Consider the following 14,076-nt stretch of genomic DNA (forward strand, 5'->3'; position numbering starts at 1 on the left):
TCCCATGTTCTCTGGTGTCAGAGGGGAGCTGGGGACACGACTGGGTCCTCTCTGGAAAACAAGGCCCAGCCAGCCTACATGGGGCTGACCCAATGGGCCTGAGGCTTGGGTGCTGGGAAAGCAAACTAGCCACGGGGGGGTCCGCCTGCATGTCTCCATGGGGCTGGAGAACGCGGGGGCTGCGCTTGGTGGCTGCACCTCCCGGGCTTGACCAGGACCTTCTGGGGAGATGCAGGCCTGAGACAACCCTGCGGGCTCATTCTGGGCCTGACCCAACCCAGCCCTTGGAGCTCTGTTCACACACCAAGTTGGGGCCAGAGGCGTGTTGCTTTGGGGCTGGGTCCAGGAAGTGCAGTAAGGGGAAGGGAGGAAGGGGGTGAGTCAGGGTAGGTGACCCCGAGGTGCTGGAGGGACGTCGCCCGGGGGGAGGAGGGTACAGAGAGGCCTTGTGCTGTTGAGGCTGCCTTGTGGCCTCTGGGAGATGTAACCAGGGTGCTGGGGCACAAGCCATGCCTCTCAGGGCCGGGACAGGTGCCAAGGGCCCCAAGGGCTGGGCATGTGAGGAGGTAATGAAGGCAGAGGGATTTGTTAGCATACCTCCTCATTTCATGTCCCCAACCCCCGTGACAGTGAGCCTGAGAGGGGAGGGGTGGGGACAGCGGTTGGGCTCAGGTTGCGGGGGAGGGCTCTCCCTTCCCACCCTCTCCCCTCAGCTCTTCTCCCCTTTTCCAGCAAGGGGCACCGGACTTGGGGTCAGGCAGACTGGGTGGCATCCCAGCTCTGCCACTTACCAGCTGTGTGACAGTCAATGACTTCATCTCTGACTTTGTTTCTTTGTTTACAAGATGGGGATAGGCCCCTACACCTTGTGGTTTGTCACTAGGATTAAACTGGGGGACAGTGTGTATGATATTAGGGGAGAGGGGAGATGTGTAGAATATTCTGCCCAGGGCCTGGCCTGGCCCCAAAACCTGACTTCCCTGCTATTTTCTGCTACCCACTTCCCCCATCTGTTTTGGGTCTTGGTTTTCCCAGCTATAACACCCCAGAGGGCCTCTAGCTCTGACCTCTATTGTTATGTGGCTTCCAACTTACCCTGGAGGGGTCAGTCACCCTCCTGGGCCTCTGTTTCCTCATCTGTATGTCTGTATACTGGACAGGCTGGGCTGGACGGCCACTCAGGTCTCCCAGTCCCCGACCAGCAGAGTTCCCCAAACATTTGCACAAAATGCAGAGACACAGGCCAGTGGCCCAGACGTGGAATCTGGCTACGGACCCGTCTCCTGCTGCACATGGGGGCTGGGGGCCTCCCAGGCTGGGTGCATCCCATCACATAGGCCCTATGAGACTGGGGTGAGGCCCAGTTCTGAGTCAGCTCTGCCACCTTCCAGCTGAGTAGTGAAATGCCCAGAGCCCCGCTTCCCTCATCTGTCAAATGGGCTAGTGACCCCCTGACTGGCAGGGTCACTGTGAGATCGTGGGAGACGATGTCCTAGGAAGTGCTCTGCTAACCGCTGAGGTCTGTATGCACAGGAGAGAATGCTTGGACCGATGTCATGGTGGAGCTGCGCGTTATCACACTGGCACAAACAAGGGAAAGGAGGTGGACACACGGGCATCTGGGGCCCAGGCCACTATTCCAGGGGCCTAGAGTCTTAGGCCCTGCTCACCTCAACTCCTCACCCACCGTGCCCGGGAGATACAGAATGGCCCTGGAGAGCCTCTGGCCTGTCTCCATGGAGGGGGTGGGTGGGAAGAGCAGGGAGGACCTGCTCTGGGGGTGACTGACAGGCCTGGGGATAGGATGCAGGACGTGAGCCCACCCTCTCAGTGCGGCCCACACTAGTGCCTGGGCCGGTACCCCTGGGCTAAAGCAGTGGTTCTCAACTAGGGGAGAGTTTAATTCCTCCACCCCGGGATTTTTGGCAACGTTGAAGGACATTTTTGGTTGTCATAACTGGGAAGTGGGAGATCGCTCCTGTCTAATGGATAGAGGCCAGGGATACTGCTAAACATCCTATAATGACAGTACTTCCCTCTCCCCGCAAAGAATCGTCCTGCTCAAAATGTCAACAGGGCTCAAGGATGAAGGCAGGGTTTCTGCCTGGAGCCGCCTGCTGCCCTGCATAGGCAAGTGGGGGCAGAGTGCGCGTCCTCCAACCCCACCCTCGGCCTCTGCCCTCGGGCCTACCGTGTCGAGGTGGGTGCGCTGGTGCTTGGCGCGGTCGCTGGAGTTGCTGAAGGCCTTCTGACAACCCGGGTGCTGGCACAGGTATGGCTTCTCGCCCGTGTGGCTCCGCAGGTGGATCTTGAGGTTCTCCAGCCTCGAGAAGGCCTTGCTGCAGCCCTCAAACTGCAGGAAAGGCTGGTGAGGGGTGCTCTGCAGCCCCCGGGAGGCCCACCGCCCAGCCTGGAAGTGGGCCCCAGCATCCTCTGCCCCCCAACCCCCTGACCCTGCCCGAGGCCTCCAGCTGCCCCAGTTCAGCTCCCCATGAAGTGCTCAGGACCCAAACTCTATCTGGGAAGCCCTGGTGGGTCCAGAAAAAAATACACCCTTGACTTACAAATGGCCACTAGGGCTTGAGAAAAAAGTGGTCTTTCCAACTCTGGATCTGGACAGGTTTGCCCTCCATCGGCATCTGGAAATGACGTGCTGCTCTAATGGCAGCACTGCCCTGAATGGACAGGATGTAGGTACACATCTACTGCAGACAGCCCTGGATTTAGAACCCAAGGCCTGGATGTGAGTCGGGCTCTGTCTCAGTGAGGCTTTGGGCAGTGCCCTTGACCTCCCTGTGCCTTATTTCCTTGCCTACAAACTTAAGACTGTGTGGCCACCACTCCGGGCTGATATGAAGGTCCCAAGGGGTAGGACACTGACTGTCAAAGGGCTTTGCCCACCTGGAACACAGCATCAATGCTGACTGCTGTCAGAACGATGACCACATTTGTAAACTCAGTGTCTCTGATTTATCATTTGGCCGTTTATCTGTTTAACATCCACCAAGTATGCACTAGGCCCCATGCCAGGCAGTGGGCATTCAGTAGGTACAGCACAGACATGTGATGCCCCTGGTCAGGGTGGGGATGAGCAGAGAGCAACAAATACAGTGCCGATCCCAGCAGCCTCTGCCCAGCTCCCATCTCTCTCCCCAGAATCCTCTAACTTCAAACTTCTCCCTCCCTACTCTCTACACAGCTACCCCAGGAGCCTCTGGTGTAGGAAAGGGACCCTGTTGCTTCCGCCTTAAGTCCTGCGGGCCTGGCATTCAAACACTCAGCCCGACACACGTTCCAGCCCCTCTTGACTCCCCACCAGAAGCTTGAAACAGCAGGGGTCCTCCAGGCAATTTCAAGCCTTTGTTCTAGAAAGGTACTCAGCAAAGAATGTCCTATCTCGTAACAGTGCATCCAACCCCCTTCAGCCTTCAAAATCCTTCAAACACTGCCCGCCAGAGCACGCCCTAGTCCTGGTGTGACTGGCTCCTTCTCCCCACTGTCTGGCCGCCATTCCCACGGTGCTCGCTGTGGGCGGGAGGAGGAGCTACACCGGCCCACCCCTGCTCCATCCGTCCAGGTGTGGTGCCGGGTGTTTAACCACATGACAGCCGTGAAGTGTGCGGCCTCAATGTCCCCACCTCAGAGACAGAGGCTGCCAGGGGTGATCACAGTGTTGGGACAAGATGCAGGCCACATCTGGGCCAAAGCCCAGGTGGCTACTCTGTGCCCGCTGCCTTCCCAGGGCAGGGGGGCAGGGGGAGGTGACCCTTGAGGAAGAAGAGATCGGGGAGGCCGGGTTTCCTCTCATGAGCCATTGGTTCCGTCCCTCAGGCCAGGGCAGACGTCGGAACAAGGACCCAGAGACAACGGTCTGGGGCGGGCTCTCCTGGAGCCTCTCCCTTGAAGACCCGGCCACAGCTGCGGGCCGTGCTCTGCTGGGGCTGGTCCCAGGCAAGCTGCCCGCAGCTGGGTTTTAGAAGCTGTTCCGCTTCCTATTTCCAGATGTTATGCCTCTTCCGTGCATCGAAACCAGAAGGAAATCCTGTGTGGGGAGTAAACAGGCCACAAGCCACGCCCCCCTTGCTCTCCTGCAAGGCCGGTGCCAGGTTCGCCCACAGTGAGGTGGGGCAGCGGCTGAGGAGCAGGCTGCCTCTGGGCTCCCAGCCGGTCCCTCTGTTCCTCTCTGGCCCGAGCCGGGAAGGTGGACATGTGGGGCGGAGGGGCAATAACCCCTCACGGGCCGCGTGCCGCTCCTGACTTTGCAGGGTCCGCCCGACTCTGGAGATCCATATATCGTCTCCCCACCCGGTCTGTGCGCCTATCTGGCCAGCCGTCCGTCTCAGCACCGTTGCCCCCACCCCCATGCCTTTGTTCGGGCTGTGCCCCTCCTGGGACACCTTCCCTTCCAATTCGCTGACAATTCAATTCATACACTTTTCACGATCTGCAGCTTGGTGTTCGCGGTCTTCCAACACGGCTGGACGCCTCTCCCATCTGCATACACCCCACACGTTATGCTGTAGCCACACAGGAGTGATCAGACCCCGAACGTGTCGGGAACTTGAATGCCCCCAGGCCTGCTGGAGCTGTTCCCTTGGAATGGAACGCCTTGCCTTCCTTCACTCACTTAGCAGACATCTACTCATGGTGCCCAAGCACCACCTCCTTGGAGAAGCCTCTGCCAACCTCCTGCTCCTCCTCGGTCACACCCTGAGCTGTGTTGAGGTTTTCACTGCACACCCTTTGCCCTTTCTCCATGCCTCCAGGCTAAGGGTTTGGGAGTTCCCTGCGGGCAGGGCTAGCATCTCACTTATGGGGCAAAGGGTGAGTTAGAAATGTGATCCAATGGTGGGTAAGAATAGGGGTTCTGGAGCCTAGGGGTGCACACGCCTCCCTCGTGTTCATCAAGGTACCCCACACCTGCGCATGTGCGCTGTGCCCATGCCATGCCTGTGTATGCCCAGCTCATCCTGCCCACACCTACCCCATTGGAACTTCCCAGAGCTGAGTCCCAGGCTGGCCAGGGCACCATGATGGGAGACCCATCCCTCAAGGTAGAACCAGAGGTAGCAGCAGGTGGGGTAGCAACTGCCCCATCAGGACAGGTCTGGGACGAGGCTGTTGCAGGTACACCTGGCAGAGCAATGCCCCCATCAGAGCCAGCATCCCAGGCATGCCAGGGCCTTGAGGGGAGATGGGCTCTGCCTGCAGCTGCTTGCCAAGGTCCCCGCGACCCTCCCCCTTTAACAACCCCAGAGATGGGCTAACAGAGGCAGAGAGAAGAGGACGGAATGCTCGTGGGTTCAGCACCTGTGCGCTCACTCTGCTAGGCCTGGTAATGTCCCCAGTGTGATCGAGTATCCTCTCCATAGCCCTCGGGGCAAATATCTCTCCCACTGTCAGGAGCCAAGGCTCGGGGGAATCAGCACAACAGTTACAGACATGGACCCTGGTGTGGGACGACCACGGCTTGTGTCTTGTCTGCTCCACTTGTGAGTGATCCGAAGTGAGTCCCTTCAGTTCTTTGAGCCTGTTTCCTCATCGTAAAACTGGGTGAGTTCTACCAACCTCAGAGGGTGGCTGTGAGGACTGCACAGTAAGTGCTTATCTTGGAACCAGGTTCTTGCTCAATACCGTCATTGTAGCTATTATTTAGGATCACAGAGCAGGTAAGTAGTGGAGTGGCATTCTGCCTGGGGTGGCAACTCCCGGGTCTGCTGGCCCTCTGCAGAGTTGGAAGGGTGCGTGTGTATGTGTGTGTGTGTGTGATGTCCCGCTGGGCATGGTGGGCTCTCAAGTCCCCCCAAAGTCCTGTTTCTACTTCTCACTCCTTAACCCCTCACCTCACTCCCCATCTTCCTCCTCCAGCCTGACATCCAGACTAACCTTCTCAACACACCCTGGGCTCTCCAGCCCGTGGGCTCAGGCATATCAAAGGGGTGTCAGCCTGCTCCTGGGGCCTGGAGCAGGCTGGGGACTGGGCAACAGTCTGGAGGGGCAGGTGCCCCAGCACCTCCTGTGATGGGGAGTTATCCTAGTGCTGTCCTGGCTCCACCTCCAAGGAACAGGTGCCCTGGACAGGTCTGCTCCCCCACCAAGCCCCCCATCTGTACCCTGGGGAGCCAGGACCTGGCAGGGCTCACACAGTGGTGGAAGGGCCTGGTCTGGAAGCCTAGAGCTGGGGCACCTGAGTTTCTCATGAGTCCTCCGCTGCTGCCTTACAGCTGGCAGCTTCACCAGACAGCCCCCAAGACCCCTCCAGCTCTACTGCTTTATGAGTCTATTTTTAAATTGTAAATCTAACCAGGTCACCCCTGCTCAGGACCCTCCAGGGCTCGTTGTGCCTTCTGACATCCGGTCAACCCCCTCAGGCTGGCATTCAATGCCCTCCACGGTCTGGTGTGTCAGAGCCTGGGGTGAAGGGTTCAAACTTGGAAAGCAGACGGCTCTGTAATCTTGGCAAGTCAGTGCCCTCTCTGTGGCTCAGTTTCTTTCTCTGTAAAATGAAGATGCGAGGAAGCAGCTCACAGAGTTGTGGCAGTGGGGCAATGTGCATATCTGCATGTCACACAGGACATCAATGTTGTCACTGTTATCATGGTGGTGGTGGTGGTGTCTTGCCCTGAGGGAGGACACCCCTGTGGGGCAGGTTTTACTGACCCCAGAAGTAAAGAACAGGAGGCCCTGGTTGACGTGTTTGCCATTGATTGGTGTGGCCCTAAAACTCTTTCCATGCCAAGCCCGTGGAGTACCCTTTGGGCACATCCAAAGAGAGTGAGGCTGCCTTTTGGGAAGGGAGTGGCTTGAAGGGGCCCCATGCACAGACTGTGTGGGGCCTGGGGGGCAGCAGGGAGACCTGCCCCACCACTGCTGTGTCATGGGGGTACAGATGCTGCCAGAATGGAAACATGGGTCTTATTGGAACAGAAATGGAGTCGACGGGCACATCCAGGCTTTGGGTCTCAGTTTGCTTGAGGGGGGTGGAGGATGGGCCTTAAGGCAATGCTATGGTGACCCAAGGGTGTAATGATGCTTCTGCAGGGTCTGCACCCCACGGGGTACACGCTAGGGTGGGGCCTTCCTGACATTCCTCCCCCAACACTCCAGTCTCCGGAGGTTCTAGGGCAGATTTTGCCCTGCACAGGCCCCTCCTCTCTGTTGTCCATGTCCAGGTGTATAGCCTGCAGAGCACACCTCCTGGAACAGCCCTGCTCCCACTGCAAGGGGGCAAGGAGGTGTAATTGCCCCCACTGTGCCAGAGGGCACCGAGCCTGGGCTCGGCTGCAGTCAGAACTGCCGTCTCTTCTAGAAAGAAGTGACCCATCCATCTTCAACACAAGGTAGCAATGTCAGACAAACCCTACAGCTCTGAAAGTCACTCGTGTGCCCCAAGTGTGGAGTCTTGGGATCAAAACATCCCCAAACTCACCTGCTCCAGAATGAATCACCACCCCATGGGTTTGAATGAAGGGACCCTCAGAAACTCCCATTTCTACTTCTAGATCTCCTTCCCTTCAGATTCTTAGCTGTTTCCAGAATATACACCACCCCTCCAATTCTGCCTATGCCCTCCACTCTGTTTGTCCACAGAAACTGCCCTGTGCAACCATTCACATGGCCCAGCCAACGGTGCAGCACAGGGCTATTCACTTGGGGAACTCTGGTGCCACTTCTGCTGGTTGGACTCCCCGGCCACTGACCTCCCACCTTCCACCTGGACACTTGAGCCAGAAACCTGTTCCTTCCTCCCTGGCCCCTGCATCCAACCATCTGCTAAGCCAGGGAAATGAAACCTCTTAAACATCTTTCACATCCGCCCACTACTCTGGTCCACACCCCAGCACTGCTTACCAAGGTGACTGTACCAGCCATTCTGCCTCCACCCTCCCCTCCCAATTCATTCCCACATGATATCCAGTATCTAGAACAAAGACAGAAGCCTATAGGTGTGTCTGAGCCCCCTTTCCCCGCCACCCCCGCTCACACCCTGCATGGTTCCCCAGTGCCTCGGCAAGTACAAACCCTCACCCCAGCATTCTGGCTGGTGCGACCTGGCCCTGGTAACGGCTTGGGGATGTCTGCCCTCTCCACCCCCCCCCCCACTGCGTTTCAGCATCAAATTGGCCTGGGTTCAAATCCATTCTTCTGAACTGGATGACCTGGGCAAGTTCATTTCACTTGTCAGAGCTCAGGTGCCTTATCTGTAAATGGGGGCATCCACTTGGGCACACCTGGGCACACGGTGGGTGGGTGCTCTCTGTGAACCACAGGGTATATGCAGCATCCTGTGGCCAGAGCCCTGATGCCACCTGTGTGCATCCAGAGGATTACCCAGGCACCTCTTATTCGGGATGAATTTGCAACACATCAGTTCACATAACCAAACACAACAGATTTATCCGGCCAGAAGCCAAGGCTCACATGCCATGGGCAACAGAGAGGGTCACTACTGTGGGTAAGGCGTACACGAAGAGGGGAGAAGGAAGAGAAGAGATATCTAACAGTCTAGAAAAATGTAAGAGTGAGTGCTAGGTTTTTCTTATTTACTTAGAAGGCATAAACATTAAAATATGTACTAAGATGAAACTGGGGTGAATTCAGAATGACCTTAGTGACTGGGTGACACCCTCTCAGTCACCTATCAGGAGTCGGGAGCCATGTGTGTTTTGCGTGGTACTTCGTTTAATTGTGACAACATGCTCTTCTGGTGAGGCTCCTTTCTAGCGCCACTCTGCAGATGAGGAAACTGAGGCTCAGAAAAGTGACATCACTGGCCCTAAGTGATGTCACACAGCCAGTAAGTGGCAGAGCTGGGACTGGATCTGAGGTCTGGCTGATGTGCAAGGCTGTATATATGTGTCCCTAACTGCTCTGGCTACCGCCTCAGGGACCCCTACAGAAAGCACCAAAAACAGACTGGTACTCGGGAACTATGACCGTGATTTCCAACTGGGCTCACCTCCTGGGTTCCTTCCCAGGCAAAATCAGGCCCAGCCCTGGATGCAGAGCTGATGCTGGGCAAAGGGGACACCCTCCTTCCTCCCGGTGCCTCCAAGAGGAGAGGCCACCACACAAAGAGGAAAGCCAAGGCGACACAGCAGAGAAGGGCGAGCCCGGCTGAGGCACAGAGTCTTGAAAGGCCCAGTTCCCACATGTGGGGCGTGTTACAAAAGAAGATTCAAATAACGGGGGAAAATACCCCGGGAACCATGAAGCCCTAGACCATCTGGAGTTTTATAGTAACAGGCAGGGGAAAATCAGAACCTAATTGAAAAAAGTCCACTGCAATCCATTACCGCTGCATGCAGCTCACAGAACCAAGGGCAGGAGATGAAAGACTGAGAGGAGCCGTCCCGGGAGCTGGGGAGGGGACTCCCTCTTCCCTTCCAGACCAAGCCCAAGGACCCTTCAAACTCTGGCTGGGGGAAGGAGAGGGCACTGGGTCTGGCATCAGAATCTGCAGGGCTGGGCTCACGCCACTCAGCAAGCTGCCGTCTCTGAGCCTTTCTCGCACCTGTGAAAGGGCAGAGCGAGTTCATTCAGGGCAGCCCCGGCACGGAGCCAGCTGGTGCCGGGCATGTCTGTTCTCTCCCTCTGGGCCCTGGGGGATGATCAAGGGCCCTGTGTCACATGTGAGGTGTGGGACATTGTGCCACAGCCGAAGGCCGCGAGGTCTCGCAGACAGAAGTTTGTGCCAGGGTCTCGCCACCGACCGCCACGAGCTTGGGCAAGTCATGTCCCACCTCTGCCCTCATTTTTCTCCTCTCTAAAATGGGGCCACCACAAACGGCTGCTAGAAGTAAATAAAAGGACATGCCCAGCACGGGACCTGGCACACAGCGGTCCCTGAGGAATGTCAAGTTTCCTCCCTGTGGCTGACATGGGCCAAGGAGGAGGGAGGCCCTTTTCTCATGCTCTGGCTAAGGATCTGGACACAAAGGGCAAGGAGGAGGTTTGGGGGAACAGGGCACACGGGTGGGGGCAGGAGAGGAAATGCCTCCAGTTTTGGCCTTTGCCAGTGACTTGCTTCTAAACAAACACATTTCTGGTTTAAGGGTAAAATATATTGGGTTTCAACAGTCTGGCAGGCCGTTCGGGGATCAACTTTTCATTTTCGTACAAACTTTTAACCTACTTTACAACAGTGATTTGGATGGGAGAGCTGCACGGTGCCAGATCCTTCTCCAAGATGTCAAATAATTCTGTGTTTGGCCAGCTTGAAAGGCCAGCCAGCCGGGAGCTGAGGTCCATGCCTCACCCTGCACCCCGGGAGGTGCAGGGTGCACCCTGCTCCCCTGCACTTACTGTCCTCTGAACCTCACGGGTTTTCCACGAGGGTCTTCTCAAGGCCTTGTGCTTCGAGGGTCCTCGGAGGTAGGTGGAGGCAATAAGGGGAGGGACACATGTGGAGAGTCCTCGGAGGTGAGGCTGGATGGCACTGGCCTGGACTGTGCCCTGTGAAGGCTGTGAGGGTCTGGTCCAGCCTCGGGTACCTAGTGCCGTCTGAGTGAATGAATGAACGGGCAGATGGGGGCAGGAGGGAGACCATGACTGTAACAGCAGCTATCACATTTACCAGGTGGGGGACTGGGCCAAACTCTCCCTAAACACGTCTCCTTAGTCGCATTAACCAGCATGACAGGTCCCCTTGTTACAGAGGCGGAAACTGAGGCCCAGGGAGTTTATGTGAGAGAGACCCCGAGCTCATGAGGGATGGAGCCTGGGTTTGCCTCCAGTGCCCTTCTGTGCCTGGGCCCACTCTTGTCCTAGGCAGCCAGGACCGAGGGGCGCCATGAGCTCCAAGGCGAGCGTCTCTCAGCTCTCTAGGCCTTCATGACCACCTAGAGAAGCTGGAGGTACACAAAAGGCAGAGAGAGACTGGGCTAGGGGGCCACAGTCCTCCTTCCCAGAGCCGGTCAGACTGGGCCTGCCCTTGGGAGGAGATTTCTCAAGCTAGCGAGGTGCGGGCTGGAGATTCCCCAACTCTTCCTCACCAGGACTGCGCTGGAGGCTCTGGGCTGGGCCCTTTTCCAGCAGAAAGTCCCTGCCTGGGCAAGAAACAGGTTCCTGTTCCCAGCCAGAGAGAGCCAAGAGGGCTAGGCCACCTTTCCAGGATATGCAGAGCCCCCCAGAGTAGGAGGTGCACGGGGAGGTTGAGTCTGCTCACCAGTAGACACGTGGGATCCAGGGGGCTCCCTGTGCTGGCACATGGCTTGAGGTGTGGAGAGAGGCTCGGCTAGGGGCCAGGGCCCAGCAGAAGTCAGACTGCGCAGAATGGCTGACACACCCACACACACATAGCAAGCCACCAGCCGCAGACCCAGAAATGCAGACACACACACACTCTGACACCTCTTCTGCCAACCAAGCCACACATCAAAGACACAGAACCCCAGGACACCAACACACAGTGCACGCGCGCACACACACACACACACAATCATGACTCATGCCACACACACAGGCCAGCACGCACACACACACACACACACACACACACACGCTCATACATATACCCAAGGACACCCAAGCCCAGACCCCACCACAGGCACAAACATACAAACTCCACAGACTCTAGATGCACTGACACACAGCCCCACGTACAGCACAGAAGAAACTGGCTCACATATCAGAACACAGATGGCCTCATGGTGGTCTGTGTGTGCCCAGGGAGAGACACCCAGAGACAAAATCCAGCAAAGGCTTCCTCCAAGAGGCCAGTGGATAAAGACATGTCCTCACACCAACATCTCCACACCCAACACAGCCAGACCCATGGACAGTCACGCTCCCACACGCCTCTCCATGGCTCCAGGCCGCCCAGGAGAGGAGGCTGCAGGTGGGAAGAGCCAGCTGAGCCCGCTGTACCTCCTGATTTTCCCATGGCAGCTGGACTGGCTTGGCTTTGGGGAGGGAACATGTGGCCGTAGAGAACTCCAAGACAGGGCCGCAGGCCACCCTTTGGTCCCACTGACCTCTAGCCCAGTGCCCACTCCCCCTTTCTAAGCTCCAGCTGCAGGCCTTTGCCCATGCAGTGTCCTCCGCCTGTCCGGTCCTCCCTGCCCTTCTGGGCTTGGCTCAAGCCTCAGCCCTCCCCTCCTCCTGTGCCAGGCCTTCCCTAATCGCCCCTGTTCCCACCCTGCCCTGAGCGCCCAGACACCACCCTGATGCATTGAGGCCAGGACGGCCTGTCTCCCACTGCTCATCCTCTCTGCGGACGCCGCACACCCCCTGGGCCTTGCCAGATGCTGCCCGGCCTCTAGAGCTCACCCCCAAGAGGGGAGGCAGGCACAGGCAGGAAAGCCACACGGCAGCCCATTCCATTTCCACAGCCAACTAAGAAGCAGAAGCACCTGGCCCATTTGCTGAGGAGACACCTTTCCAGGTGCATCAACATCTGATCCTTAGAGCTGGGGGTAAGGCAGGTGAGCGCTGCTCCAGGAGGAGGAGGGGAGGGACCGTAATGAATGAAAGGGTTCTCTCCAGCCTCAACCCTCCCCCAAATAAGCCTGCGCCCACAGCCTGGGTCTCAGGTCCAATTCCTCCTCTTCCTGGCCCCTGCGAACCTCAGTGTGCTCCCTGCGAAGGGGGTGACACTCCTGGCCTCAGGAGCCTATTATGGACATCAGGGTGTGGCCTTGGTACTGGGCACAGGACAGGTGCTCAGTCCTCTTTTCGGCTCCTCTTCCGAATTCCAAGAAGAAACAACAGAGGATGGGTCCATGATGTGAAAAACATTAGGGTCTGAAGACCTGATTCCAGCCCCGGCTCTGTCACAGGTTACTGTGTGACCTTAAACCAGTCACCTGCCTTCCTTGGGCTTAATTACCCGGGGCCGCCTGCCCAGGATTGGCGAGGGCACAGGTGGCGACTGCATGAATTAAGCCCTGTATAACCCGCAGCACCCTGGGGCTGCCCCGGGGAGAAAGGAGATCCAAGACATTCCACCCATCACCTGAAAGAAAACCTCATGTCGCGTCAGTGCGAATCATGACAAATGTACACGTGCGAAGTTCCCTTCTGAGGTCATGGTTGGGTGGGAGCAACCTGCCCCGTGTGCACCTGGGGCTCAGTTCCCACCAGGAATGTCCCGTGAGGCTCTGGGCCCCTTGGGAGGGGGCAGGGGCAGGGCTGGGCCAGACAGCTGGTGTGTGTAGCTCTGGGGTAGCAGGGGCCTGTGGAGGTCGTAGTGAGGGTGTGGGGAGCCACAGAGGGCTGTGCTCAGTCAGGGGGAGCCCTACTGGAGAGGGCATGAGTGACCCATTCCCAGGTGCTCAGGAACAGAGTCGGGTGACTGCATGTTCACCAGGGCTGCTTGGAGGGTGCAAGATGGTTCCTAAGTTACCTTCGGGGATATCCAATGGCTCTAAATTGGGTTGGATCTGACACCTGGGCCCCAGTGGGATAAACAGGCCAGGCTGACCTGCCTCAGCATTTTCACCACTCTCCCACCCGCCACAGATCCTCTGGGAGGCCCTGTGATGGCAACTGAGGGCCACACACTGAAGAGGGTCATGTGGCTCCACATTGCTCGCTGCTGCCACTGACTGAACCCAGTGCCTGGACTCACTAATAATGGTGGATGGAAGGAACGATGACAGCCCAGCTTTCAAACTCGAGCTAATGAAGGAAGGTCAATTGCCATTAGGAACCAAGTACACAAACAACAACAACAACAACAAAACAAATGAAATCCAACGTACGGAAGGACGAGAAGCTGGGAAGAGACAGGGCAGACCTTTCCAGTGACCAAGTGCCTCAGTCTGCAGGACACCTCTCTTCCCTGGTCTAACCAGTATCACGGCCACCCCGCCAGAGGCAGGACTGAGGCTCACAGGCTCGCTCTGGGGCTTCTCGGCGGTTGGGAGCCACTGCTCATGCCTCCCAACCCCCAGCTGGCCCACTGTGCAAGAGACATCCAGCTGTGAGCTGTGCACCCGGCTGGTTCAGCCACAGAGGACTCCCCTGGGCCAGGTGTCCTGGGAACGTCCCTTTCCCTGCTAGGCCTCAGTTCTCATCTGTCAAATGGGTATGTAGTAATAGCATTGTGCCTCCACCCAAGTGCTTCTGGAGGAG

The 14,076-nt window shown here is 57.5% G+C and overlaps 1 protein-coding gene across 3 annotated transcripts in view; it reads right to left on the bottom strand.

The window, feature by feature from the left end:
* GLIS1 (GLIS family zinc finger 1) overlaps positions 1-14,076 on the bottom strand; it is a 226,475-nt gene that overhangs the window by 20,688 nt on the left and 191,711 nt on the right. For all 3 annotated transcript variants that reach the window (XM_059898590.1, XM_059898598.1, XM_059898606.1), the window contains one exon: positions 2,192-2,353. In XM_059898590.1, coding sequence (XP_059754573.1) covers positions 2,192-2,353 — 162 coding nt within the window. The remainder of the gene's footprint in view (positions 1-2,191; positions 2,354-14,076) is intronic.

This window comes from Balaenoptera ricei, chromosome 1, assembly GCF_028023285.1.
Source record: "Balaenoptera ricei isolate mBalRic1 chromosome 1, mBalRic1.hap2, whole genome shotgun sequence".
Taxonomy (NCBI): domain Eukaryota; kingdom Metazoa; phylum Chordata; class Mammalia; order Artiodactyla; family Balaenopteridae; genus Balaenoptera; species Balaenoptera ricei.